Source organism: Pavona decussata, unplaced genomic scaffold (assembly GCF_977016875.1).
Source record: "Pavona decussata unplaced genomic scaffold, jaPavDecu1.1 SCAFFOLD_303, whole genome shotgun sequence".
Lineage (NCBI taxonomy): Eukaryota > Metazoa > Cnidaria > Anthozoa > Scleractinia > Agariciidae > Pavona > Pavona decussata.
In genome coordinates, this window is record NW_028145699.1 from 692,501 (window position 1) to 718,636 (window position 26,136).

General features: G+C 38.7%; 1 protein-coding gene across 2 annotated transcripts in view; it reads right to left on the reverse strand.

Annotated features, from left to right (window-relative positions):
- LOC146454311 (phosphofurin acidic cluster sorting protein 2-like) overlaps window positions 1-26,136 on the reverse strand; it is a 30,196-nt gene that overhangs the window by 2,186 nt on the left and 1,874 nt on the right. The window contains exons 2-25 of one of the 2 annotated variants that reach the window (XM_085095602.1): window positions 23,131-23,218; window positions 22,852-22,941; window positions 21,269-21,394; window positions 19,455-19,546; window positions 18,676-18,725; window positions 18,304-18,386; window positions 17,667-17,735; window positions 16,212-16,274; window positions 14,800-14,972; window positions 13,455-13,506; window positions 12,884-12,961; window positions 11,227-11,412; window positions 9,681-9,779; window positions 8,454-8,560; window positions 6,602-6,756; window positions 6,265-6,372; window positions 5,781-5,883; window positions 4,158-4,200; window positions 3,361-3,388; window positions 2,795-2,933; window positions 2,481-2,586; window positions 1,748-1,865; window positions 902-1,030; window positions 1-435 (exon numbers count right to left, since the gene is read on the reverse strand). The exon at window positions 1-435 is cut by the window's left edge and continues 2,186 nt beyond it. In XM_085095602.1, coding sequence (XP_084951728.1) covers window positions 317-435; window positions 902-1,030; window positions 1,748-1,865; window positions 2,481-2,586; window positions 2,795-2,933; window positions 3,361-3,388; window positions 4,158-4,200; window positions 5,781-5,883; window positions 6,265-6,372; window positions 6,602-6,756; window positions 8,454-8,560; window positions 9,681-9,779; window positions 11,227-11,412; window positions 12,884-12,961; window positions 13,455-13,506; window positions 14,800-14,972; window positions 16,212-16,274; window positions 17,667-17,735; window positions 18,304-18,386; window positions 18,676-18,725; window positions 19,455-19,546; window positions 21,269-21,394; window positions 22,852-22,941; window positions 23,131-23,218 — 2,404 coding nt within the window. In that variant the 3' untranslated portion in view covers window positions 1-316. Of the gene's footprint in view, window positions 436-901; window positions 1,031-1,747; window positions 1,866-2,480; window positions 2,587-2,794; window positions 2,937-3,360; window positions 3,389-4,157; window positions 4,201-5,780; window positions 5,884-6,264; window positions 6,373-6,601; window positions 6,757-8,453; window positions 8,561-9,680; window positions 9,780-11,226; window positions 11,413-12,883; window positions 12,962-13,454; window positions 13,507-14,799; window positions 14,973-16,211; window positions 16,275-17,666; window positions 17,736-18,303; window positions 18,387-18,675; window positions 18,726-19,454; window positions 19,547-21,268; window positions 21,395-22,851; window positions 22,942-23,130; window positions 23,219-26,136 lie in introns of both variants that reach the window. The other variant, XM_085095601.1, reaches the window with a different exon arrangement.

A 26,136-nucleotide genomic window follows, 5' to 3' on the forward strand; every position in this document is an offset into this window, starting at 1 on the left:
CAATCTTGAAAGACTTAAGCCTTCTTGTCTAGCGCAATAAACCACGAGTCTGGGAAAGCACTTCACCCGTAACTTAGGATTTTATCCGCCGACTCTAAAATTAAAGTTTGGCTATGCCGGGAATTGAATACTGTACAACGCGCCGCTCGCAAAGCAACTTAACAGGCCCGGTTTATCGTAATTTTCTATTAACAAATTTAACGAGTTTTAAGCCGCTCGATGCTTATTTAGATAAACAACTACATCACATCACTCAAAATCGTCAGCCCAACCTTGGCTCTGGCCGAGAAATCCGAGGTGACCTGGGTAAGAGATTTCAGCACGTCGTCTCAACTCTGCCGAACAGGCCGATGGGAAAATACTTGATGTGTGTTGGCCACTGAGACGACAGCGAAAAGAACTTGACTCCATTCCATGTGACACCATCGATAACAACTGCAACAGAAGTTTACACGCATTACACAAGCAAAACACAACAAACCTTAGAAACGGAAATCATCCTCATATTTGGTTGTACTTGCTTTTGCGTCACCCGTTTAAACTGAGTTAATAATGCCGTATTATGGTCGTTCAAGCATTATTTCCATTGCGCTTGGTAAAAAATTCCTGCGCGAAACGCGAGCCATGTAAGAGTAATTCTAAAAGTGGGCCTGATCGCAAGTCATTACTGTTGCCATGATAACTGCTCGTTAAGGCCTGGCTTCTACCCTCGCGTGGTGACGTCACCAAGTAACACTTGCTTCCTTCTCCAAAACGAGACCACGTGTTAAGCCGCAGGCCGAAAAGGAGGATACAGAGAACGCTTGGTTACTACAATCCTGGCCAAAAATGTTGGGACGATTTTCAAAACTTTACACGATGACATCCCCATTCACTCCTTCATATAGTCTTGTCACCTTACCGTTTAGTGTACTGCTTTGTCCTTTTGTCGTGCAGATCAGCTTAGAGACGCTAGCCACAACTGGCTGATTCTTGGAGTCCGTGTCTCGTTCTTTGGATTTCTTCATAGATCTCATCATCGCCTCGAGTCCTTCACAAAGAAAAAAAAAAACGAATAAGACTGCAATAAATAATGGTGATAGGACTGAGTGGAGTCCAACTCGGTCTGTAATCATACTCATAATCATACGAGCGATAAACGAGGGAGTCCGATTTGTTTCATCCCGAGTATAATTACAGACTGAATTGGACGACACATAGTCCTGTTACCAATTAATCATAACCATAACAATTCCGGAGAGCAAATGGCTGTGACAAATAGCAAAGTTCTAGTGAGACGTTTCGGAGCATGTAGAAACAACCGTTTTATTTATGAAGTACTTGGGAAAAACGACCCCGGTCTAGTATTTCACCCACAGACTCAAAATGTTCTAACCAGTTTGTACAGCACAATTTAAACGGCACCACAGAAAAGCACTGCTCAATAGCTTCCATTTCAATGGTCATAGTTTAGGATTTCGTCCACGAACTCAATCACCTTGTACACCACCGCAGTGTAAGTGGTTTCACATAGTTCGTCCACAAACTCAAAAAGCTAGAAACACCTTGCACTATTCAATAGACAGCACCACGGGAAAGTACTGCTCAGTAGCGTTCATTTCAATGGCAGAATACACCCGTTCCACACACTCTACGACCGCCAGTTTAAAAATAAGATGAAACGGATGAAAAGAAAAGAATTAGATCAGAATCAAACAAAACAGACTATCAAAAAAAAAGAACCTTCAATGAACAAAACGATCCAGACCTCTTTTATTGCGCTCTTTCGTAACGGCCATCACTGACAGCGCAGAAGGTTCCTCAGAGGATTCTAGGGATGGGAGCCTGGAAACCACCAGGGTCTTGAACGATGCTTTTAACGACGACTGGAAGCAAAATACAAAACAAAGAAAAAAGGTGGTTTAAATTACAAGAGCATATCACGAGAACCAAAACTGATTCTGGGGTGAAAAGTGAGGTAATTTTCCATTTAATCCATGGGTGGCCAAAGGAATGGAAGTTAATACGGTTTCTGTAAAATGAAGTAACTAAAAGTATAATCTTCTCCTTCTTCTCCTGTTGCTTAGTCCATCACAAAATACCCAAAATGATGTTACTAGGAGTATTACTACTCCCCACTGGATGGGATGATATAGTAAATCACAAGACCCCAATATAAAGCCACTAGGAGTATTACTACTCCCCACTGGATGGGATGATATAGTAAATCACAAGACCCCAATATAAAGCCACTAGGAGTATTACTACTCCCCCCTCGGTGGGATGCTAGCGCATCACAGGACACCCAGCATGAAGTCACTGGGACTATTACTATTAATTCTCTGATTCACCATTCCTGTAATTAGTGCTGCAGAGCGCAACATCATTTGGAGTATGCAAGAGTTAAACCCCAGCTGTTTAGTAGGTTTTCAACAACGTGGAGAAAATATTTTTAACTCTAACGAAACAACAAGACGGAACAGGAGAGTAATGGACACTACCTTATTAATATCTTTCTTATTTCCTGCTAACAGCCAGTAGTCTACTTGAAGATCCATCAGTTCACTAGACCACAGGCCTCCTCCGCTACCTCCGCCATCGTGGAGACTGGAAACAAGTCATCACAAGAGTGTCAATGTATTTTGTTCATAATAAACCACGGTAACAGCACCAAATCAATAAGGGCTCACGGCGCTTTACAATGAAAATGCTAAAAAGAAAGAATAGTCCCTATTAAGCTAAACTATCTAAAAGCAGGCTCAAGTACTGTGAGATAGTCACCGCCTTGTATAGCACTATGTTCTAATTCACGTACCTAACCAAAGGGGAGCTTGCAGCTGGGGGCGTCTGAGGGCCACCTGGTGCAGGGCCTTGATTTTCAACCCTAATCGTTGCCCCTGTGCTTTTAGCACCGGCACTTGTTGGTATACCACTGGTTGCTATGGGTTCTTCATCTGCTACAATGAAAAGAAACAAAGGAATATCAACAGAACACTCCTGTATTTTATTGGTAAATATTCCAGATACATGTATTCCGAAATCAGAATGTGCAAACAAGTCGGGGTGCTCCTATATGTGATGACTTCATATTTTGCGCTGCACCGCAATAGGAACAACACAGGTTTTAAGGTTATGCTTTTCTTGGAATACTACGAACATGAGCTACCCCCAAAGCTGAAAGATGTCTAAATTTGTTTTTCATATCCTAACAATGTAAGATCGTAAAAGCTTCAATCTAGACTAAAAACCTTGAACAGTTGTCCCCCACTTCTCCATTAAGTATTGATCGCATGTAAAATGTGGGAGTGCTGGGACGTGTTTTCAATGAAATATGGCCGAGATTACAGCTAGAAGGTTAAAACAATATTAAAATTCTCTTACCTTGATCCGTTGAACCAATCCGGACATCCTGAAACGAAAGCCAAGGCAGCCACACAGTAGAAAATAAACTGAATATTTTATACCTCATTCAATAATATTTCACTAATATAAGATTAGGGTACATAAGACCAAAACCAACGTAATCAGTCTGAAAAATCACACCAGATGGATACTTAAGCAATAGGCGGGGGATGCTAGGAGAACACTCAAAAAGCTTGTAAACCACGAGCCGAAGGCGAAAGATCCAACAATAACAAACAATAACAATTCTCACACACCACAATCAGAACGCGTGTACTTCCTCACTTACTGATTTTATACAACATAATAAACCGATCGAGATATATACATGTGACCGGCGCCAAGCGTGGGGAAACGCGTGCAACATAAATTGATGTGGGTTTCCTTCCAACCAGTTGAGAACGATGCGTAAATGTTTTTCAAAGCAAAATTTCAACGCTACATGAAAAATCGCTTTATGAGACAAAAGCACACACAGTTATCACACATCAATGTGACAAATCCAAAACAATAATCATGTTAACACCCAGCATATAGCAGCGCCTGAAAACAATCACTTTTCTGAGAATTAAACCACTTCCCAGTCTTGTATCAACTTTGGTCAGTTTCAGATTCCGTGTTCCGCACTGACTTGTAAGTAAATACTTTAGTTAACCCGAATGATGATACTTTTAAGCCAAAAAATAAGTTGCGTAGCAAGCGTTTCCGTTTCCTCAACGGAAACGTTTGCTACGCAGGCTATCCAAAGAAGGGAAATTAAGCAGTTTAATACTCACACAAACAAAGGGTAAAAACAACTGCGATGAACTTTCCTCGGATCTAAACACAAATCAAATTGAGCGAAAATTTGTCAGCAGCTGCTAGCACAAATATCTACATTGAATGAAGGACAATTACGGCTTCACAACTTCTGATTCACAAATAACTTCACCAAAAAGATCAAGTGACACTTCAGCCCTACACGACCTACACTGCCGGAGTTTAACTCGGTTTCCATACCACGATGCAACTAAAGCCCCATTCACACCAACAAAACATGTTTAATTAAACCAGGTTTAAAAAAAAATAGTGACAATTGGTAACAGAAAGCTGAACCTTTGGCTTTGACATTCGATTCAAGTAAACTTGAAACTTACGGTTTCATTTGTGCTAAATCTGTAGTCGACAAAAATCCGAAAGCAGCTTTTATGAAGGAAACAATTTTAAACTGTGTTTAACTAAACAGCTTTTAAACATGTTTAAGCCTTGGTGTGAATGGGGCATAAGAGTATTAGTAAAGTACCCTGGATGGGATGCCACGCCATGGCAGGTTACTCTGGGGAGAAGGAAATATATGTAACAAAATTCCTGTGCCACTACGGTTTTTAAAATAGTAAATAAATAATAAAATAAAAAATAAAAATAAAGTTACATTGCGGAAGTAAGTGGTTCACATGGCCAGACCTAGAGCTAAACCCGTTTTCCATACATGAAGCAACTAGGGGTATAAATACACAACAAAACCTTGGATGGGACACCACGCCTTTGAAGGTAACCCTGTGGAACACAAACATGTAATGGAGTCCTTGTGCCATTCCGATTTTTATAATAATAATAATAATAATAATAATAATAATAATAATAATAATAATAATAATAATAATAATAATAATAATAATAATAATAATAATAAAATAATAATAATAATAATAATAACATTTTTGATCTAAGTGGTCCATGTGGCCTGGGTTAACTGAACCCAGTTTCTCTTGCATGAAGCAACATGGAGTATTTCCACCCTCTTTCCTGGGATGGGACGCTAATTCCCAGCATGTTGTCACTGCTATCCCCTTATCCACCTGAGTAGAGAGAGACATTAGGGAACTTAAGCAACGACGACGGCGACCGCAACGACAGCGTCGCAAACTAATAGGTTTAATGAGCAAAAACAATCGATCTGCAAGTGCGTTTTAAATTTTGGTACATATCTTTGCCGACCTCTTCAAAACAACAACGTGGAATGATCAAATTTTCAAGGTTTCGTGGAGAACGTGAACACACGACGGTGATTTTCAGTCTCTTTCTGAACTTGAATGCCACTCCTACCATTTTGGTTGTCGGGCAGTTCGCCGTTTTCTGTAGAAGTTAAACGAGTTGAAATAATCGCGAAGTAGTATATATATAATAATGCTATTTTTCCAAGTGACATTTTCGTTGCCGCCGTCGCTGCTTAAGTTCCCTATTCCTTTCGAAGAAAAGAACACGACAATACAGAGACCAACCCCACCTCAAACACCGAACCTCCTGATCTTCCATTTGAAAGTACGGTGCGCTTACCACTTCATCCCCGCGCCTCCATCTCGACTCCCCTATCCCTGAATATATAATTATTTCAAATTCACACTGCTTTCCCCACCTACCCCTTTGGTTTTGTATTCACAAGCGCCTCTGCGATCGGCAAGTTGTGCGTGACAGTAGCCGCCGACATGAAAGCTTTGACTCGTTTGCTCACTTCTTCAAAGTCTGCAATCAAATGAAATGTCAAGGGGCATTAAAAGATGTCCAAACTATTAAAATAGTTTGTACTTTCGAAACTAGACTTCTTTAATTGTGATTCTTGCTTTCATAATGTCATAAACCTCTCCATTTCCTGGGAATATTGTGAGTGTAATGTCCAGGCTACGAGAGAACCGGGAGTGTGGTGAGTAACGCGCTCAAATATTTTTTCATTTATCCTGTGTGATTCAACACCAGCAACAAGTGGATTTATTTGTACGACCATAAATTCATTCAGCACTGCCAAATGAGTACGATATTTAACAAAGGCAAATGGAAGGCTCACGTTTATCGTTTGTTGAAAAAACACGGCAAACACGAACAACTAACAGAGGCGGCGAGACCTACCCACAGCAGTGTCAGAGTGCTCAAACGCTTCTTTCCAAATGTTGTCCATGAAGAGAGAGTTGTATCTTGGGTCCAAAGACGCAATGTACTTGGCTAATGGTTGGCTGTCTGTAAACCAGAAACAATCCGAGACTGAGAGATCAGGTAACAAAAACCTTCCAGGTTGTCACTCACAAAATTTTCTACCCTAAGTTTCACATCCTTGCGCCAATGTACTGAATTTTAATAGCAGGAAACCTGCGATGCCTTATAGTGTAAGAGAGAAAGCTTTCTAAGCAAGACGTGTCAAATAAATGCCCCACGTTACAAAGGACCCTGAAATTTGCTGCAAACTCACCGAGAGGTATGAGGAGAAAGCGAAGGAACGTCTGCCAGTCTGACGGCTTGGACGAGAACTGTTCCACATAAGGCTGAAGCACGGAGCTGATGTACGACTCTGTACCGGCGATGGCTACACTGAGGTGAGGAGGGGATGCTGAGTGTGTGTTACAACTAATGAACAAAAAGGCAAAGGAACATGGCTACACATTGAGACGTTGACTGCCTTGTTAGCTTAGCTGGTGGGGAGCCAGACCACAGACGCGAGGTGGCCGATTCAACTCCTTTCAAAACTCATTAATAATTCATAAGCCCATCGACCTATCAAATGGTCGATAAAACATCACGTGCAGTGGTTTTAAAACCCGATAAAACCTCCTCCTTATTAGTATGCGGTGTTATAGTATTCATTGTTATGAATTCTCTTGACACACGCTTTTCCAGGAATGTTTTTGAAGCCGTTCAAAAAACTCGCAGCACGTATTTTATCGGGTCTAAAACCACTCGGCTGCACCTCGTGGTTTTAAATCCCGATAAAACACTGCTGCTCGTGTTTTAAACATCACATTATAAATTACTGGTAAAATCAAGCGGGCTATGCTCAATACATCTTGCCTTAGTTCAGGTGACCGAGACATCGAACTTTGATGTCAAGCCATTGGTTTGTCTACAGTTATGTCCAGAATTGAAAGCTGTCGCAAAAATTTGCTATTTTTGTAAACAATATTTATTTTCTATTTATTTGCCGTTGAAGGCAAAATCCTCGTTACTTTTGCTAATTTTTTTTTAACAACAGAACTGACAAAAATAGCATAGAAATAAAAATTTACCAAGAGTAACAAGGATTTTGCCTTCAACGGCAAATAAATAGCAAATCAATATTGTTAACAAAAATCGCAAATATAGCAAATTCTTGCGACAGCTTTCAAACGATGTTAAAGAAGCCACATCATGGTTTGAAAATAGTATGGGTCTTTCTAATTGTTTATTTATTCATAAGTATAGAAGATTTCGAAGATCAATAATTGACTCATAGCGCGAATGTCCGACCTCATTCTCACTGTGAAGCATACTTAAACTAATACGTATGGGGTACGCCCAGAAATGCTAATGACATGCAAACCCTTTAAGATAGACATCACAAAGTGTCGCTGAGTCGAAATCGTCACCTAAACACAAATAATTCTGTCTTCAGGTCAGTCAAACATGAAGTCGTATGAGAATGACAAATCATTCTGTCTAATATGAAGTAACAACATGATATATTTGCATCAAATGGAAACTCGGGAAAAAATTCGAGCTCCAGATGGGATTTGAGCCCACGAGGGTCGTGTCACTTTGGTAATATGAAGTACCCGGCCAAATTAAGAGTTACGTTCATTTCGGACATAAGGACATGGGGAATGATGTAAATGCATTGTCCATAATCTGACTCAGTGTATGCGTAGTGAGAAACAGACCCTTCTTCAAAATGGCGGCAGCAGATTTGAATGAGTTAAAATTGAACTGAATGAAAAACTGATGCCAGCACTGGAAAGAGCACCTTTACTTTAGTATCCTTGCAAAAGTTTCAGCATATTAGGTGCTATATCAGCTTAGGAAATGTAAGATGAAATTTGACAAATTTACAGACGTTTGTATGACTGGGAGTATACGTCATACCCCCAGTCATACAAACGTCTGTAAACTTTTCATTTCTCAACTTACATTTTCTGAGCTGATATTACACCTGATATGCTGAAACTTTGCAGGGTTACTAAAACAAAAGTGCTCTTTCTAGTGCTGGTATACGTTTTTAATTATAACGTATTTGAACTTTCGGCCGCCATTTTGGAGAAGGGTCTATTCTGTGTGACACAAGGTTTTCTTACAATTTCTGATATTTATTGACAATGGCCAGGAACACTGCATGGACGTCAGAACTAGACCGAGTGCAAATCATCTTCACGGCTTTATCGCAAAGCTTCAGTGCCAATAACTACACAAAAGAGAAATACACAAAATAAGTTTGTCTGCGTCATGACTTTCAGTTTTCAATGGAGTGGGAGTCGCAAAATGTATACATAATTAATGTATGGGGATGTGCGGAAAATCAGCAACGACGACGGCGACGGCAGCGACAACGTCACTATTAAAATGAATTCGCGTTTTTTTCAAACGTCGTCGCGATTATTCCAACTCGCTTTAAATGTCAAATGTAGGTGAAATTTCCTGGAGTTGAATTTTTGGAGACCGCGCCCAAGTTTAGAAAGGGAAAGAAAAATTTACGTCCTCTATGAAAAGTCCCATGCAGTGACAGCAAAGAAATGTACCAAAAAGTGTAATGCACTTGCAGAGAACTTTGGTGTTTTGGTTATCAAGTCTATTGCTTTTTTGACGTTCTCGTTTTCGTCGCCGTCGTCTTTGCTAAAGCTCCCTAACACTACAGCTAGGACAACAAAGTATGAAAGAGAAAAATAACATGCATGGGGCGATTCCTATTCCAACAAATTTCCTTGACAGGGTCTGTTTGGTTCGTCATGCAAATAGTGGCTCACAACTACAACCAACCCAGTCACTACAAACGTGAACACCAGAATGAACCAATCAGAACTTAAAGCAAACACAAACAAACGCGGGAAAACATGTGCATGCAAATCACGATTGCCATTGTTTGACTTCTGATTGGCTGGATAGGCGGCACGAGTTATTTTGACCAATCATATTACATACCAAGGCAAAATCCAAGCAAATGTGAACTTACTATCGACACTGATTTGAAATTCAACACTGCTCTCACAAAACAGTTTGGGATAGGCGCTGCTACCTTCAGTTAACAGTAAGTGCTAGTTTGGGTAGCAATAAATTCCTCCTTCAACAACAACAACAACAACAACAGAAAGTGATGTTAAAAATAAAGTAAATTTGATATTTCTCGTCATCGTATCAGTGGACTATAATGAACATAGGTCACAAGAATTAAGCAAATGATCACCAAAGATGAATTGTCTGGATATTTAAACAAGTTCTCGCAATTAATACTTAACGAAATGTATAAAAAAAAAACAGTAGGGAGAATTTGTATAATGATACTGGGGCTTAAAGAGTAATCGTCTCACCTGCCCTTGCCACTCCGATGTACTGATCAAAAGAATGGACTCGGGAATATCTCCTGATAACACATTGCTGATTTGCTCATTTAATGTGACTTGCGGTAACTAAAACCAAAGAAGATAGAAAGGAAGATAGGGCTACTTAGCTGACGTTACACGAGGCAATGATTCCTGCAAATTGCAACGTAGAAATGGTAGAGAAATTTAGAATCGCGTTTACGGAAAACGGAAAAATGGTAATGTATTTATATACCGCATTTTCTATTTTTATATATATTCAAATGCGGTTTACATCAGCATATGTCCATTAGCGAACTCATTCTACCCACCCAACCCATGAAATCATGAAACAGCACAAAGACCAGGCCCCAGTTGTTCAAAGGCCGGATAACTTTATCCGGTGGATAAGTCACTATCCGACAGTTTCAATCTGGGAAAAGATTTCAGTATTTCATCGTGTACAAGCGAATATGCACACTCTAACCACAGTCTAGTTTAGAAGTGTACGAAAACCTTGGACAACGTTTAACGTGAAGTATATTTTAGACCCCGAATAGTACCTTATCCAGCGGATAAAGTTATCCGGCCTTTGAACAACCGGGGCCAGACCAGCACACCGGGAACTCCATGCCCTACTCTTTGCGATTAGTATCTGGGTTCTTTAAAGTCCCACAGGGTTATGAACATTGAAGTGTTGTGAGACGGGGCATACGGTTTATCGTCCTTATCCGAGAAGACTAAAAAGATGTCATTACAAAGGCAGCACTTTCTCCTCAGTTATTTAACGACTCTGAGTATACATGTTGGTCCGGCCGGGGTTTGAACCCACGACCTCCCGCACGGTAGTCCGATGCTCAATCAACTGAGCTAACCGGTCGGCGGTTAGCTAGTTAAAAGTGAGATTCGCGTTATGTTTTCTTGAAAAATGAGTTATATTTCAACAAAACTTTGTTGTTTTGCTAACGTTTTTTTGGCATATGTACTCGCATGAATACTTAGCAAAGGCTGTAGTCCGTCTTAAGGCCGATTTAGATGGTACAACTTCTGCTTACGACTGTCGCATGCAATTTCTAGAGCGGGTGCTGCTCGCGTCATGCAAAACATCGCACACAAATCTCGGCACTCGACATTGCCTATACCTACGATTGTCGTAGGATTTTAAAATCCTACGACATTTTTTGTGACGTACACGGCAGTCGTAAGCGAGTTGTGGGTTTGATTTACACGAAATAATTCGTGTCGTAGGCCCGTCGTAAGCTTGTCGCATGCAACAGTCGTACCGTGTAAATCGCCCTTTAAAACATGTTTTAAAATCCTACGACATTTTTTTGTGTCGTAAAAGACAGTCGTAAGTGAGTTGTAGGTTTGATTTACACGAAACAATTCGTGTTGTAGGCCTGTTGTATGCGACAAAGTCGTGCCGTGTAAATCGCCTTTTACTTTTGCACCTGCCATGAATGCTGTAGCTGCTTTGCCAACTGCGGGAACGCATGCGTCACTCACGCCAGTTTTATTTAAACAAAACTTTGTTGTTGTCGCTGTTGTTACCCACCTGCAGATCAATATCACTGTTTCTTCTTTTTGTTAATGTTTCAGACACGACAATTTTTCTTCCTTCCTTGAACGACACACTGCGTCTCACTGAAGGCGCGTCGTCCAGTCCCCCTCCTGAGAGGGCGTCAGACGTGTTTGTAGAATCTGACAGGTTATCTCCGTCAGATGGCGGACTGAGTACATCCTGGGTGAAAATGAACAGAAAGCTTTAGTTTGGAATCAAAAACAAGAATCAATTACAGCGGTTACCAATAACACGCCACCTATCGCCTTCAAAAGACTCCCGACAAAGTTGCATTTTGGTGGACGTCAATCAGAAAAGCCGTTGAAATTAATTTGAATTCTGACATTTCAAGGAAACAGAACCAAGAAATTGGCTGTTTTATCCGCTGACAGATGGTAAACTTTATGAAAGTTGATTTCCAAGCCAGGTTATCTTAAAGAATGGGCATTGTTGAGATGAAGTATTTTTTGTAACAATTTAAATCGCTACCCGTAATAATTTTGCAAAATCAGCGACGCGTGCAAGTGAGCAAATTGTCACGTGCAGTGAAAATTAAAATTTTTAATTCAAAAATACCTTTTATTTTCCCTTGATCTGGCTCGGAAAACAATTTAAATAAAGTTTACCTTCTCTTAGCGAGGTAAAATTCTTATTTTCTTGGCGGGTTACCCTGGAATCTTGTCAGAATTCAAAATAATTTCAACGGCTTTCCTTTGATTGACGTCCACCAAAACGCAACTTTATCCGACTCTTTTGAAGACGGTAAGTCGCGTGTTATTGGTAACCGCTGTAACAATTCTTTGGGTTGGGATAGCGTGTTCACAGTTGCCCGTTCCGAAGTTTATAAAGGGACTGGGCCCTAGTTGACCCTTTCAAATTGCATCATATGAAGAAATGAACCCTATCGCTAGAAAGATCGCATAAAAATTAGTAAATTTACCAAGTCTGGTTACGCTTTATTGCGTAGTAACCGGGCTGTAATCTGTCAAAGGTCGCCTAAATTCCATACAAATGTCTTTTATTCTGAGATGGCGTCGACCAAATCCATACAAAGTCTGAAATGTTTCCTATTTTTGAAAGCCTTCTAGATGGTCGCAATCTAACCACAGAACCTCAAACTTGGTAAACTGACTAATTTTAATGTGATCTTTCTTGAGAAGCTTACAGCAATTCATATCTCCCTCACAGAGCTCGTCCATCGCTGGCTTACCCCACGCAGTATGTCGCCGGTACCCATTTCTACAGCTGGGTGAAGAGAGAAAATGTGGAACAAGGTTTCGTTTTTTAAAACTGGTTTAGTGTGAACGGGACACAAGGGCCCATGTGAGGCACTGCCATGTTAAGTTTACTTAAAAATATTTTAACATCAGCATGATGAAAGAAACAACACCTTCTTGTTTGAGGAAACAGCACAGCAATGAAGCTACCAACCTGGCCTGGAACCATTAATCGAAAGCCCGACGCGATAACCACTGCACCGCCGCGCGTCCACAAAATTTTTGCAAGGTTACATTAATTCGAAAAAAAAAAAAAAAATGTCTCATTAATTTCTTCTCGAATAAACTCGAAAGCCGATGTTCTGGATCGCCTATAATCAGCAATTGATGTTTAACCTCCCTTATGTTCTGCTGCTTATAAAATGAGCACTCACCATTTCATGGTCTGCCTGTCCGTCTTCTGGTTCCATCTGCAGAGGTGCTGGTGGACTCCTGATGTCTTCCTCGTCAATCTAATGAAAATGAATTTCATGAAGACAATAAAAACATTGTAAAATATCAATACAAAAGGCAGCGTTCATGCTTAAGGCTGAGGTGCGCCGGTGGCGTCGTGGTTGGGACTTTGGATTTAGATTGGGACATTCCAAAAATTTTCCAACCCATCCCTCCGCCCTATGGAGGGTGGTTTTCTGTCATAGGGGCTGTCGGAATATCTTCAAAGGTTTCACTACTAAGTTTCGAACATTTCATGGAGTCACTTATTGTCTTTAAGAGTACAGACCATATAAAACTGCCGCCGATTTACTACTTTTCAAATAACATGGAAAATATATGAGTAGAATTGGCTTTATTTTCCGTTGAGAAAGCGCACGCATTACATCTCACATAATTTTTGTCTGTACTCTTATGGACAATAGCTAAGAGCCAATCAACGCGCGTGAATTTTGACAGTTATTGTAAAATAAGCAATACAAATGGTGGCCTCTTGGCCAATCATTCACTTACCACAGTGTGATTACGTACATTCTCGTTTGAGCTTCTGGGATCAAAGTAAGGTCTGGAAATAAATTAAACCAAAGACACGTGAATATGAATGTTTTATGAACAGCCAGACTTAAAGAGTACACTGGATGAGGAGAAGGGGAGGGAGGGTGGGGGATTCTTCATGCATCTCAATAAATTTATCCTCTGTTTTCCTTTAGGGACATGGAGAATATGTGCACACTTTTTATTTTTGTCAGCTCGTTTTGTCTCGATGTGGAAAAGTTTGCGAAAACTAGAGGATCAGGACAATTTCGGCATGGCAAATGCACTCTAGAAATTGATACAGTAGAATAACGATTTTTCGAACCTCCTAGGGAAACTGAATTTGGTTTAACAAATCTTTGGTTCGCAAAATCGGGGGTAAAAATCTGACCGAAGCAAATCCAAGGGAAAGAACTTTTGGTTTGAAGAATCGGTACTTTCGAAAAATCGAGGCTTCATATACTCGCGATTATTTAATGTAACTTTGAATAGCCAAAAACATGTTATCATTTGTAGCGATGGAGACGCTTAAATTATGGTTCAGATTCGTTAACAATATTGTCCTACGGCTACCAGTGCACTAGCATCAATTATGTTTGGCTGCGGATGGCTTGGATGAGAATTGATTACAACTTGAAAATATTGGCCAAGTTTTTCAAGTTTGTCCTGTGCATTTAGAGAAATTGCTAAAAACTAATTGCAGTTTGTTTTTCCTTGGAGAAATCACTTAATAATTTCCACTCGGTGCCCTAAGAGAAATTTTATGTTAGAGATTTCAGAGGTTCTTTGTCAAACATTTGCGCACTTTTCACCACAATAAAAAGAAATCACTGTGACAGTACACTGTGACTTAACATAAATTTGAATGAAATTTGAAGAGGTTTTAAGAAGAGATAGAAGAAAGAAAATGATTTTTGGAACACTAACAGACAGTTGATACTCACGCAAGAGCACCCCAGGTTGCTAGTGGACTAACTTGGTGTCCGTCTGTTAATTATTAACAACAAATTCTAATTTTAAAACTTCACTAAATCTTCAATATTTCTTTTTTCTCTTAATTTTACCAATCCTTCTAGAAAAACTATCTCCTCCCAAATATACCCAAAAATCACCCAAAAATTCACAAAACACCCCACAACACAGATTCACGGGATGAGCATAGAGTTTTTGGATTGCTTGAAACGTGAACGAGATATTTCCATTAAAGCCATGTCAAGTGGCGGAGAAATGGCGTTTAGGTTAAGTCCCCCTTAAATCATAAGTAAAATAACTCCTTTTTTATGCTGAAGAATAACCTATACTATTTGAAACATTGCTAGGCAACCTGAGAGAGGGTTTAGGCGTGGATACAATGCTGATGGAATCTTCAAGCAAATCATTTTCCAGGTCACTGTCCAAGTCTTCCAGATCATCTGGGAAGAGAAAATCGTCGCCTGCTTCATTCTCTGGGGGACTTATATCAATGTCCTGTAATGTGGCCATTTCCTTTTCTAATTCCTGATGGAAAATAAAACAATAAATTATTATTCTGGGCACTGTTGTTCGAAAGCCGATTAACGCTAATCCGCGATTAAAAGTTAACCCAGGTTCTCAGCTTGCTTGTTAAAAAATGTTTTTTAAAATCTAATTCTAAGCCAATGAATAAGAAAAGTCAAATTCAAAACCAAGGGACAGAAATCTTTTTGAAAATCCTTTTTTGTTTAGTAATTAAACTCGAATCAAAATTCTTGTTAATTCAGGTTTAGCTTAATTGGGCTTTGAACAACTGGGCCCTATGGAATAAATCATAAATCAAATCAATTAAAAATTGTAGATGTGTTACTTATTGTGGAAGTATACCTTTACAGCTAGTCTAAATTACAGCTATAAAGTGCACTAATGTACCAATCACCATCGACCACGGTGCTACATTAACTCATATTGATACACAACCAGTCAACACCATCGCCTGATGAAGAACAGTTGTATAGTGGTGGAAATGTCGCGATCCACACCTTACAATTGTATGTGAAACAAACATAAGACACCATTAATTTTGAGTCTTCATTTCAAACCCCAATGACTAGAACCTTTCAAGACATCACGCTAAACTAGTCTGACTAGTTGACAGACACCTCACTGAATAATGGTTGGAAACAAACAAGCCATATTAAAATTTATGCAACAGGCCAAAAATCCCAACTGGCAGGAGGCAGACAAGCTGGCCGATGAGTTAAACTCTTTGAAAAACACCTCCAGCTAGTGATCAGAGTGAATTTGAACGCAAGACCTCTGGATTTCACATCCAGTACTGTCTGATTCTGCCTTATGAGAATCCAGGAAAGGGGGGGGGGGTACTCCGGATTTCAAGTGACGGGGATGATCGAAGGATTGTTTTGGGTTTGAAATTTTCGATTCCGGAATTTTTGGGGGTAGGAAAATCTGCTTAACAGTAGGGAGTTTTTTGGGTGTTCAAAACAATCTGAAGATTTGTGGTAGTGTCCACGTATCCCAGCTGCATGGTGCGTGGAAATTTGGCATGGGATTTTTTTGGGGTTAATTTTTGGTCCGGGGATTTTGTTGTTGTTGTTGTTGGAAGCCCTAGGGATTTTTTGAGGTTTTGATCTTTGCCCCCATTCCATCATCCCCCTCACTTGAAATCCGGAGCATCCCTCCCCCCTGGGATGAGAATTAATATCACGCCACAAGCACTCAAGGACGCATAGTGCACTACTGTACTTATGAAAAACAACTTACCTCTTCTGGCACTTTGAATTTCTTAACAAGTGCAATGAACTTTTGTTTAAAATTCTTCTGGTGCTAGAGAAAGAAACATCATACGTTTTTGTTACAAATTATTTCATACCATCAAAGTTATGAAAGTTTACAAAGAAGAAGGGAAAGTGATGAAGAAGACAAGGAAGATGATGATAACGACATTGATAGCAGTGGCGATCATGATGATGATGATGATGATGATGGTGATGATGATGATGATGATGATGATGATGATGGCAATGATGATGATGATGATGATGAAGGAGGAGAAGAAGAAGAAGAAGACGATGACGACGACGACGAAGAAGAGGAAGACAATGAAGAGAAGAAGATGAAGAAGAAGAAGAAGATGAAGAAGAAGAGGAAGAAGAAGAAGAAGAAGAAGAAGAAGAAGAAGAAGAAGAAGAAGAAGAAGAAGAAGAAGAAGAAGAAGAAGAAGAAGAAGAAGAAGAAGAAGAAGAAGAAGAAGAAGAAGAAGAAGATAGATGAATGAACGAACAAACAAACCAACGAACAAACAGATGGAGGGACAGCCAGACGGAGGACAGGACGGACGAACAAACGAGAGAATTATAGGAAAGTTTCTAGGAAAATTAAAGTGTAAAGATGATAAAAACAGCATTTAATATAAAACATCAATGGAAAACTAAACAGCTTGCCATCAACCTGAAGCCCCCCTAACCCTTACAGCCCCAATACCAACAGGTGCACTGTATTCTCCTCAACGTTCTTCCTATATTTCTTGTGGTACCAGTTGGGAGAATTTGTTTAAACATCAAGACATTTAACCTTCGATGATCATTTCCTACATTCTCATGTCCCATAAATTTGGTTAAGCAGTTATCTTGTAAGGAGAAATTAGATGCTTGTCACTACTGGGGCTCAAAAGATTTATCTTAAGGCCGATTTAGACGGTACAACTTTTGCTTACGACTGTCACATGCGATTTCTGGAGCGCGTGCTGCTCGCGTCATACAAAACGTCGCACACAACTCTTGTCACTCAACATTGCCTATACCTTCGATTTTCGTAGGATTTTTCAACATGTTTTAAAATCATACGACATTTTTTGTGACGTAAGTGACAGCCGTAAGCGAGTTGTAGGTTTGATTTACACAAAACAATGCATGTCGTAGGCCTGTCATAAGATTGTCGCATGCGACAAAGTCGTATCATGTAAATTGCCCTTTAAAATCCTACGACATTTTTTTTTATGTACACGACAGTCGTAAGCGAGTTGTAGGTTTGATTTACACGAAACAATTTGTGTCGTAGGCTTGTCGCATGCGACAAAGTTGTTTCATGTAAATTGCCCTTTAGATGTAAATACACTCTAGCATGCACTAAAATCATGTTACTATAACTGACTTCTTGTCCCTATATTTAAATCACTTTATACTATGAATTGTTTTTAGACAGTTTCATTCTGCACACCTTAGCAGGAATAGTAATTTTTCCATGTCTAATTTTTCCTCCTTGCCTCTGTTCGACATCAAGAATATCCTGAAAAAAAAAAAAATTGGAAATTTAAACTCTGATTGTTTCCGTACCCTCCCACTGCACAAAAGGTGTTCTGGTATATATTAACACAATATATTTTATTTCTTCACTTGAAAATGACTTCATGATGATATTGAAAATTCCAAACATTTATTATGTTTATTACACCCACTTTGAAATCACTGGTGATCCTTGCAATCCGATTGGCTCTTGAGCACCAGTGCAATTTATTCACGAATCACACCATCTTTTTTTATCTTAATCGCATCCTCTTTTAGCCCATCAAAATAAAAATGAAATGATAATAACCAATCAAATTTCATGGCTTCCGTGGATAAATAAATATTAAAAGAAAAAACTGTGCATTTTCAAAATGGGTGTAATGAAGTGTTAATCGCACCTCCTGTCGTGCACTCGTTCGATTCTGAAATCATGTGTATGATTTCAGACCAAATTGCACTCTACTCAGTTCAATTACCATTATTAATAAGTTAAAGATATACCACAGTTCCACTTATGGTAAGAGATGAAGGAAACAGTTTTCAATCAACCAAGTAAACAGTTTACTTACGGCATCTCCACCACTGTCACTTCCTTCCTGGTCAGATAAAGAGTAGTCATCATCATCATCACTAGAGTTCTCATCGCCGTCACCTGAAAAGAGAAGCAGCCAATTACAATTTAAACAACAGAAGGCTCTGCACACATTAGATCAAGGAAAACAGGTCTTTCTAGATGTACATGACTTGTACAGTATGTACAGACATGTACTTGTCCAGTTGGCTAAAATGATTGCTTCTCAAATGTAAATACTGAAACATGCCCTTAAAGTACATGTATGTACCCATACATTCTCAATTTCATGAATCCTCAATGGTACTGAGGTTGATTGTAAAAATTTGCAAATCAGTTACAATGCTGTTATTAGCAGAGCTAGAGATACCTCTTACTGCTGATCCAGCCATCCTGTCCCCATCTGTTTCAACTGGCTGACTGCAAATTATACATGTACAAAAAGGTAAAACAAATTAATTAAATCATTTTCTGTTGTAACGTAATTTAAGAAAGTGAGTATTCCAGCTTCCAAAGCTCAAAATAAGAGGAGCATCAATGAGCCTTCTCCTGGATGAGAGACAAATAGCCACTCAGCAGACACAATTTTATCAGATTCCCTTGGAATAAATGGGCGGATGAGAAGTGTGTGTGTGTGTGTCTTGGGGGAGGGGGGGGGGGGGGGTGAAAAAATGGGTGTGGGGATGGGAAAAGGAGAGGTAACCAAAAAAAGAAAGGCACTTGCAATAACATAGCAGAAGTGATGAATGAGAAGATGTCATCCCCCCCACCCTGCCCACTTTCTGAAGCAAGGAGAAAACCCCATTACCAGTACTATAAGACAAAAAGGAGGTAGGAAAACAGGAAAAGCAAGGTTTGGATCCCTCCCTGCCCTTCCACACACCCTCCCTCAATAGTGGAGCCCGCAGAGAAAATTAACAGCATAAATTAACTTTTATTAGTTATTGGTTTACAGTATGACGTATCAAGAGTGCAAATAGAGAGTCCTGGGAGGGGTGAGAAACAAACAAACTATCAAATTAAGTAATACATGTAATTATTATCACAAAGTGGACAGGGGGAAGAAGGAGATGGGAGCCCCCTTCCTTCATTGTCCTAATAAGGTTCAAAAGAAACATTGCTGTAACTGTAGACCTGATGTTGTCATACCTGGTGAGGGCATTTACGGTGATCTGGGCAACAGGAACAAGACTTCCCTTCATGTACAATTTCAGCTGGTTCTCCACTGCATGCTGAAGAACCTGGAAACAAATAAACAGACAGGCAATGTTATCATTCACTGATTAACATGTAAAAATTTATGACATTAACCCTATCTAGGCCGGGACCGGGGGCAGATTCTGCCCACGGCGACTTTGAACCAGAATAACTTTTAACATTTGAGCAAGCGACCTGAAACTTGGGAACAATTTGATGTAGTCTGTTACTGTTCACTGAATTTGATGTTGCCATGGTGACCAATTTTTGACAATCTAATGTGGCTCTGAACCCTTCCTGGAAACATTTTTTTAAACTTTGCAAAAAGTTGCAACTGAATGTGCTGATCACCGTTCAGAGCTTGTTTTTGAGTTATAACCACTTAAAGCTAAAGTTAGGGGTGTTTTCAATAAGTTTTACTGTTAAGAAATAAAACCTACATGTATTACACCTGCATTAAAAACTATATCATTGTATAATGCAAGTCCAGGGATTTGATTGGCTTAGCAGCCATGGTATTATGAGCCATTATACCATGCCCAAGAAATAGCAACTATAACTTACACTTAATTGTCTTCTGGTTGTTCTTGGAAGGCGAAATCAGCAAGATATAGGAATACCTCATGATTGTTTTTAATAAAGCAATTATTCCACTTGAATGCTTGTTGGATATGAGATGATTATAGCCAACTTGGCGCTAGGCGCCTGGTTGGCTACCTATCATCTCATATCCAATGTGCGCTCGTGGAATAATCAATAGTCAATTATACCAAAAAAGTGACCATAACTTGTTTACCAAAGATATATTGGGCATTTCTTTGATACTATTAATGATGTAACTAGTATAAAACTGATAGAGAGTGTTAGTAAAGATCCATCAAATAATTAGTACTGGGAAGTGCTGTAAACTGTTGTGTGCCACCTTAAACAAAATTTGTGCCAAGCTAATTGCTCAAAACGATTAGTCTCCTTATGCTACAATCACAAAAAAACAATTTTTTCTTCTATTTATGGGTCAAGGTTCACATTTAAATACAACGTCATCCTGATCACTGACCACGTTTTCCAACATTTTGATTGAAACTTGACTCACAATATACCGTATAAATTGACCTGACTAGACTTACAGGCTTGATCAAAACAATGCTTTGACAATTTTTCCTGCTGAGTTTTGAAGTACATGTATTTCATTGCAATCTGAATTTACCATTGGGGGAGGGGGCCTAAGAAAGAGAGGAGCTTATTACAAAACCTGAAATTCAAGGGAAGGGATGAATGGGGTATTAAACCTTTAACCCCTAATATCAAAGAACAAATTGTCTTTTCCTGTCCCCTTACTTTTCTTTTAAAAGTACTGGGGAGAAGTTATTAAAATATCAAGAAAATTTGCCTTAGGTGATCATATCCGTAATTCTCATGACCTCAGGGGTTATATAAGTATCTAAATTACAACGAGAAATTTGATGCTGATCACTTTTAGGGCTTAAACGGTTAATTAAAACAATTTTTATGCACTGTTAACTTAACAGCAAATGCATGTTGTACTGTATGACGAGTTAGTATACAACTAAACAAGCTATTAACCAGGAAAATTTCACTATATACATCTAATATTGATACATGTAATTCTGTTCTTTTTTTTTCGTTTCAGGTTTATTTCCTATCTCATTGCTTGTGACACTTTTTCCATGTAAAAACTTTCATGTCAAGTCTTCTAACTTGCTTTTCTGATTGACACAGGAATCAAGCACAGTTCTATATCTTACCTGGCCCATATTAACCAATCCAACAGCCAATGTTTTAAAACCAAGAATGGTGCGGTTCTTGTACTTCTTTCGTCTTTGCAGCATAATTTGAAGATTATTCCCAGACCTCTTCAAAAAGTGTGGGTACTAGACAGCAGGAAATATTGGAAATTATTTTAATTAGTACAGTAAGTTAGAGCAGTTTTCAATTGACTGTCAAAAGTAATTTTGTGTTTGCTTTGGTTTTGCTTTACCACACAAGCTTTGATTCTTCTGCAGAGTTGTTGCCATTTTCTCAACCAACAGGAAGCCAAACCTAAACCAATTGTGTCTTGGTTGTATTCATTTTTCCGCTCTTGACGACGATTACATGTATTTGCTTCAAATTCTGATTGGTTCATTGTGCTTTTTACATATGTTGCGATTGGTCAGTGTAATTACTTTCAATGGTTTCAATGGTTTTATGACAGTCTTGTATTCAAAACTTTAATGTAAACTGACCCATATACACTGTGAATAATTAGCTAAAAAAAAAATCATATATCAATTTATTTTAGTTCAATTCAATAACACATTAAACACAATGATAAACTCCTTAAAAAATAAGCCCAGTGAAAGAAAAGCCTTCATAAAAAAAAAAAAACCAATTTAATAATATGGTAAATTAAATACAATGACAAATCCTCTTAGCAGGGTCCGAAATTGCACAGCTCAAGCAGTGCGAAGCTTCGCCGCCATGTTTTTTGAACGAGAAATGCTGCACGGTTGTGGCCTGGTGCAAACAACATGGCGATCCGTGGATCGTCTTGACAGAACGCGAAAGGAAAGATCGTTTACGGTTTTGAACATAGAGCAAAGAACCAACCGGCAGTTTTTCAATTGGTTTCCTCTCTTCTCCAAAAGGTAGAGACAAGAGAAGGTATAAAGTTGACTTAAAACATTTAGCAGTCTTATGAAACTGCGTATATAGCCGGCATTCGATTCATTCGTCGTGGTTTTTTCAGTGGAAGGTGTATAAATCGCCATTGCGGCCCCAAACGCAAACGCGTTCTCTTCGTTCTGATTCTTAAAAGAAAAATTGGCGACCAGAATTTTCCATCTGGCTACCAAAAATTTGGGTTTGTGTTTCGCTGCGAATGAAAAATTTTATTGACACGTTTTTTTTCTGCTTTTTGGCGACCACATTTTTCCATCTGGCGACTGAATAAAAAATTTCAGTCGCCACTTGGCGCCTACCTAAAAAAGTTAATTTCGGACCCTGCTTAGTTAAAAATAAGCCCCGCAATAATTACTGTTCTACGTTGTTTATTATAAGCTTGCAGCGTGAGTATGTTCATGGTTGTTCTGTGTATTAATTTAATCAGTTTTTTCCACTTTTGGTCCAGGTGAACGATGTTCAAAACAGGCATAAAATGCTGGGAGAAACAGGGAGATTTTATCTTCTCACCTCCCCTTAATCCCAATCCCAAGTGTTTGCCCCAACATTCCAACTTTCACACTGTTGTTTAGAGATAAAAGGTTCTTAAATTAAAAACACTTACTACCCTGGCAGAGTTGTTGTATTATTTCAATTTTTACTTATAATTAAATAACTGCTGTCTAACCTGAAGTGAAAAAGACAAATCCAGCTCTGTGTCAATCAAACCCGAGGATGGAAGAACAATTTCATTGGATCTTAAAATCCTGCGGGAACTCTGTGAAGAGACAAAACATTGCTTAATTAGTCATGCTACCAACATTTATTATTAATAATCATACATAGCTAGAACACAAAAATATTTGCTCCGCAACACAATTTAAATCTTACTCAACAACATTTCTAGTATTGAAAGAAGAAGAAATTCAACTGAACCTTAACATTAAATGATTTGAAATTAATTTACCTGCATGGACACAGAAATGATGACTTCACTCAAGTTAGGCTCTAAGGCCTTTAATATTTCCAGTCTGGTCAGCGTCATGGTGCAAAGTCTAAGAAAGAAGTGTTCATGTTTCAGTTAAGGTATCAAATGAATTGATACTCACATGTTACCATTACCATACTAGTCTGGTAACAAAAAAGCATCAGGAAATTAAGTAACGAGAAGTTTTCACATTCTACAGATCCATTACCTAAAATTAATTTTTGACCAAATCCGACCCAGTCTGGTCAGCATCATGGTTCGGAGTCTGAATGTTAGAAGTTTTGGGTTTTATCGTAATTAATAATTAACAGTTGTAATCAATAAAATTAATGTTTAACCCAATGCAAACTGGTCTTCTTAGGGAGGAGGGGGGAGAGACGAGGAAAAGAGAGGAGAGGGGAGAGGGTATATTGTACCTCCAGCCATAACCTTTAGCAAGAATTTATTTTTAAACCTATGACAGCAAAATGTGAGGAGTTAACGTAACACATCCAAAAAGTTGAGAGGGTTAAAAAGTAAGCCTCTACAAAACATCGTACCAAATTTGAAGCAAATGTAATGCAAATGTATCCCCTCCTAAAAGTCTAGAGAGGGTTAAATAATATCTAAATGTAAAACACAATCTACATGTTGCATCACTGACTGAAAAAATAATTTATTCACCAGGCTTAAAAGAATAACATCACGTTTCTTTCACATAAACCACTCATCAACATTCCAACGCTAGCAGTACATCATGCAGGATGTTTGTCCCATGAACCTAGTAGTTTAATGGCCTAAAGTGTAGTTCCCACAAGTCTCCTGTAGCTCAGTGGTAGAGCTTCCAAACTAGTAATATTGAAGGGGCACAGATTTGACTTGTGTTCAGGGAATACAGATTTTCTTTTCCTGACTATGCCTGTGTCATACATCAAACATTTATTCACCAGGCTTAAAACATAACACCACATTTCTTTCACATATACCACTGTCTCGTCAACATTCAAATCCTAGCAGTATGAAGGATGTTTGTTACATGAACCTAAATTAATGGTCAAGCTCCCATGAGTCTGGTTTCTCAATGGTTTCTCTACATGTACGGGCATCCTCACCATATGTTTAGAACTCTCTCTTTTGTTATTTATTTATCTTTTATATTTTAAATTGAATTACATTTATCTTGTAATGATGTGCAAGAATAATGGCAAAAAATAAATAAATAAATAAACTGAAACTGAAGTCTCCTGTAGCTCAGTGGTAGAGCATTCAAACATTGGCAGGGAATTAGAAGGTCGTACATATAGGTTTGATTCCTGTTGGAAGAATTTGGATTTTGCCTGTTCTTCTGACTGAAAAAAAAAATCCTATCAATCTACATGAAGTAGGTCCCAGGCATATCGAATCCTAGCTATCTTATTTAAATAAGGGTGACAACTGGCCACTAAATTCAAGTCCCTGTGAGATTGCAAGACTAGCATTTTTCTCTATAAGCCTGAGACTTATTGGCCTTTAAAAATGTTGAAATGACACTTAAAGAGATTTTAAAATGTGACTCCAAGAATTGTTAGGTGGCAACTAGCTGTGGCGACATGTATGCCAGCTCTTATATAGTAATTACCCCTACAGTAAGTTTGTATCCTTTTCTTTTTTTGTGTGTTTTGAGTAGCCGTCACATATACTGTATGTGATGTACCACGTCAAGCATTACCCATTATTTTTCGTCTTTCACTAATTGAGATGTGAAAAAACATTTTAAATTAATAACCACTATCATGGCTTTCCTCAAAAAATGGACTCTGCCCATCCAGAACTTTGCAATCTGCTAGCATAAAATTTCTTTTTAACAACTGCATCAAGCTGAGTGGAAGAAGGGTGCCCAGGAAGTCCAGGGGCCTCCACTGTAACCAGCTGGTCCCTAGACTGTAACTCGCTCCCACGGCTGGCAACCCCATAACTCAGCCACGAGCCCCCACACATAGTCACCCAGAACCAACTAGAAACTCCACAGAAAAACCACTATGCTTTGCCAAGCTCAAACACGCTAACCACAATGCGGTGCACTGCCCATGAGCTAACCTCCAAGAGCCACTGACCGCCTGATGAATGCTGGCTTTTTCTTTGCTGTTAACTTAGTTAAATTGCATTTAACTGCATGAAAAAAAAAGTGCTAATAAAAAAAACTGTTTTAAATCCTCTTCTACATGTACATGAATCTTTCAACACCAAAGTACGACTTCTCATGGCCTAGATTAACACTACGTCCTTATTTTAAACTTATTGGAGTGGTAAATGTGTTTTATTTTCCAAAATAAATAACACACAAGAAAATTATTCTTAGTTGTAAAACGAAGGTAGGCAATCAGCGAATGAAGGTAGAAACAAAAACATGCATTGAAGTGATTTACAACTCCAACTTTTATTCGAAGCATGCTGCCTCATAAATTGTTACTTCTTCCTGCTTTTGCAAAACTGTTCTGATATTTGAAAAACAAATTAGAAGAAAGAGTGTTTAAGGAAGAATATTGACCACAAAACATTTTATTTCACTGCAATCAGCGAATGAAGGTAGAAACAAAAACATGCATTGAAGTGATTTACAACCCTAACTTTTATTCGAAGCATGCTGCCTCATAAATTGTTACTTCTTCCTGCTTTTGCAAAACTGTTCTGATATTTGAAAAACAAATTAGAAGAAAGAGTGTTTAAGGAAGAATATTGACCACAAAACATTTTATTTCACTGCAGTATCTAAAGGTGAAATACAACGTATGGTAGAAATATCAAATAACAATAATATATTCAAAACAATCAAAATGGCAATTTTTAGTTTCATGATGTCCAGATCTGTTTGCTGCACATAAAATTAGAAAAAAAAATGAACATTACAAAATTTGCAATTAGAAACTATTCTTTTATCAAATTTAATTTCCTTTAATTTACGGACTTTTTGTCAGACACAGTCAAGTTTTGCATAAAAACGAAAACTGATATACCGGTAGACTACAA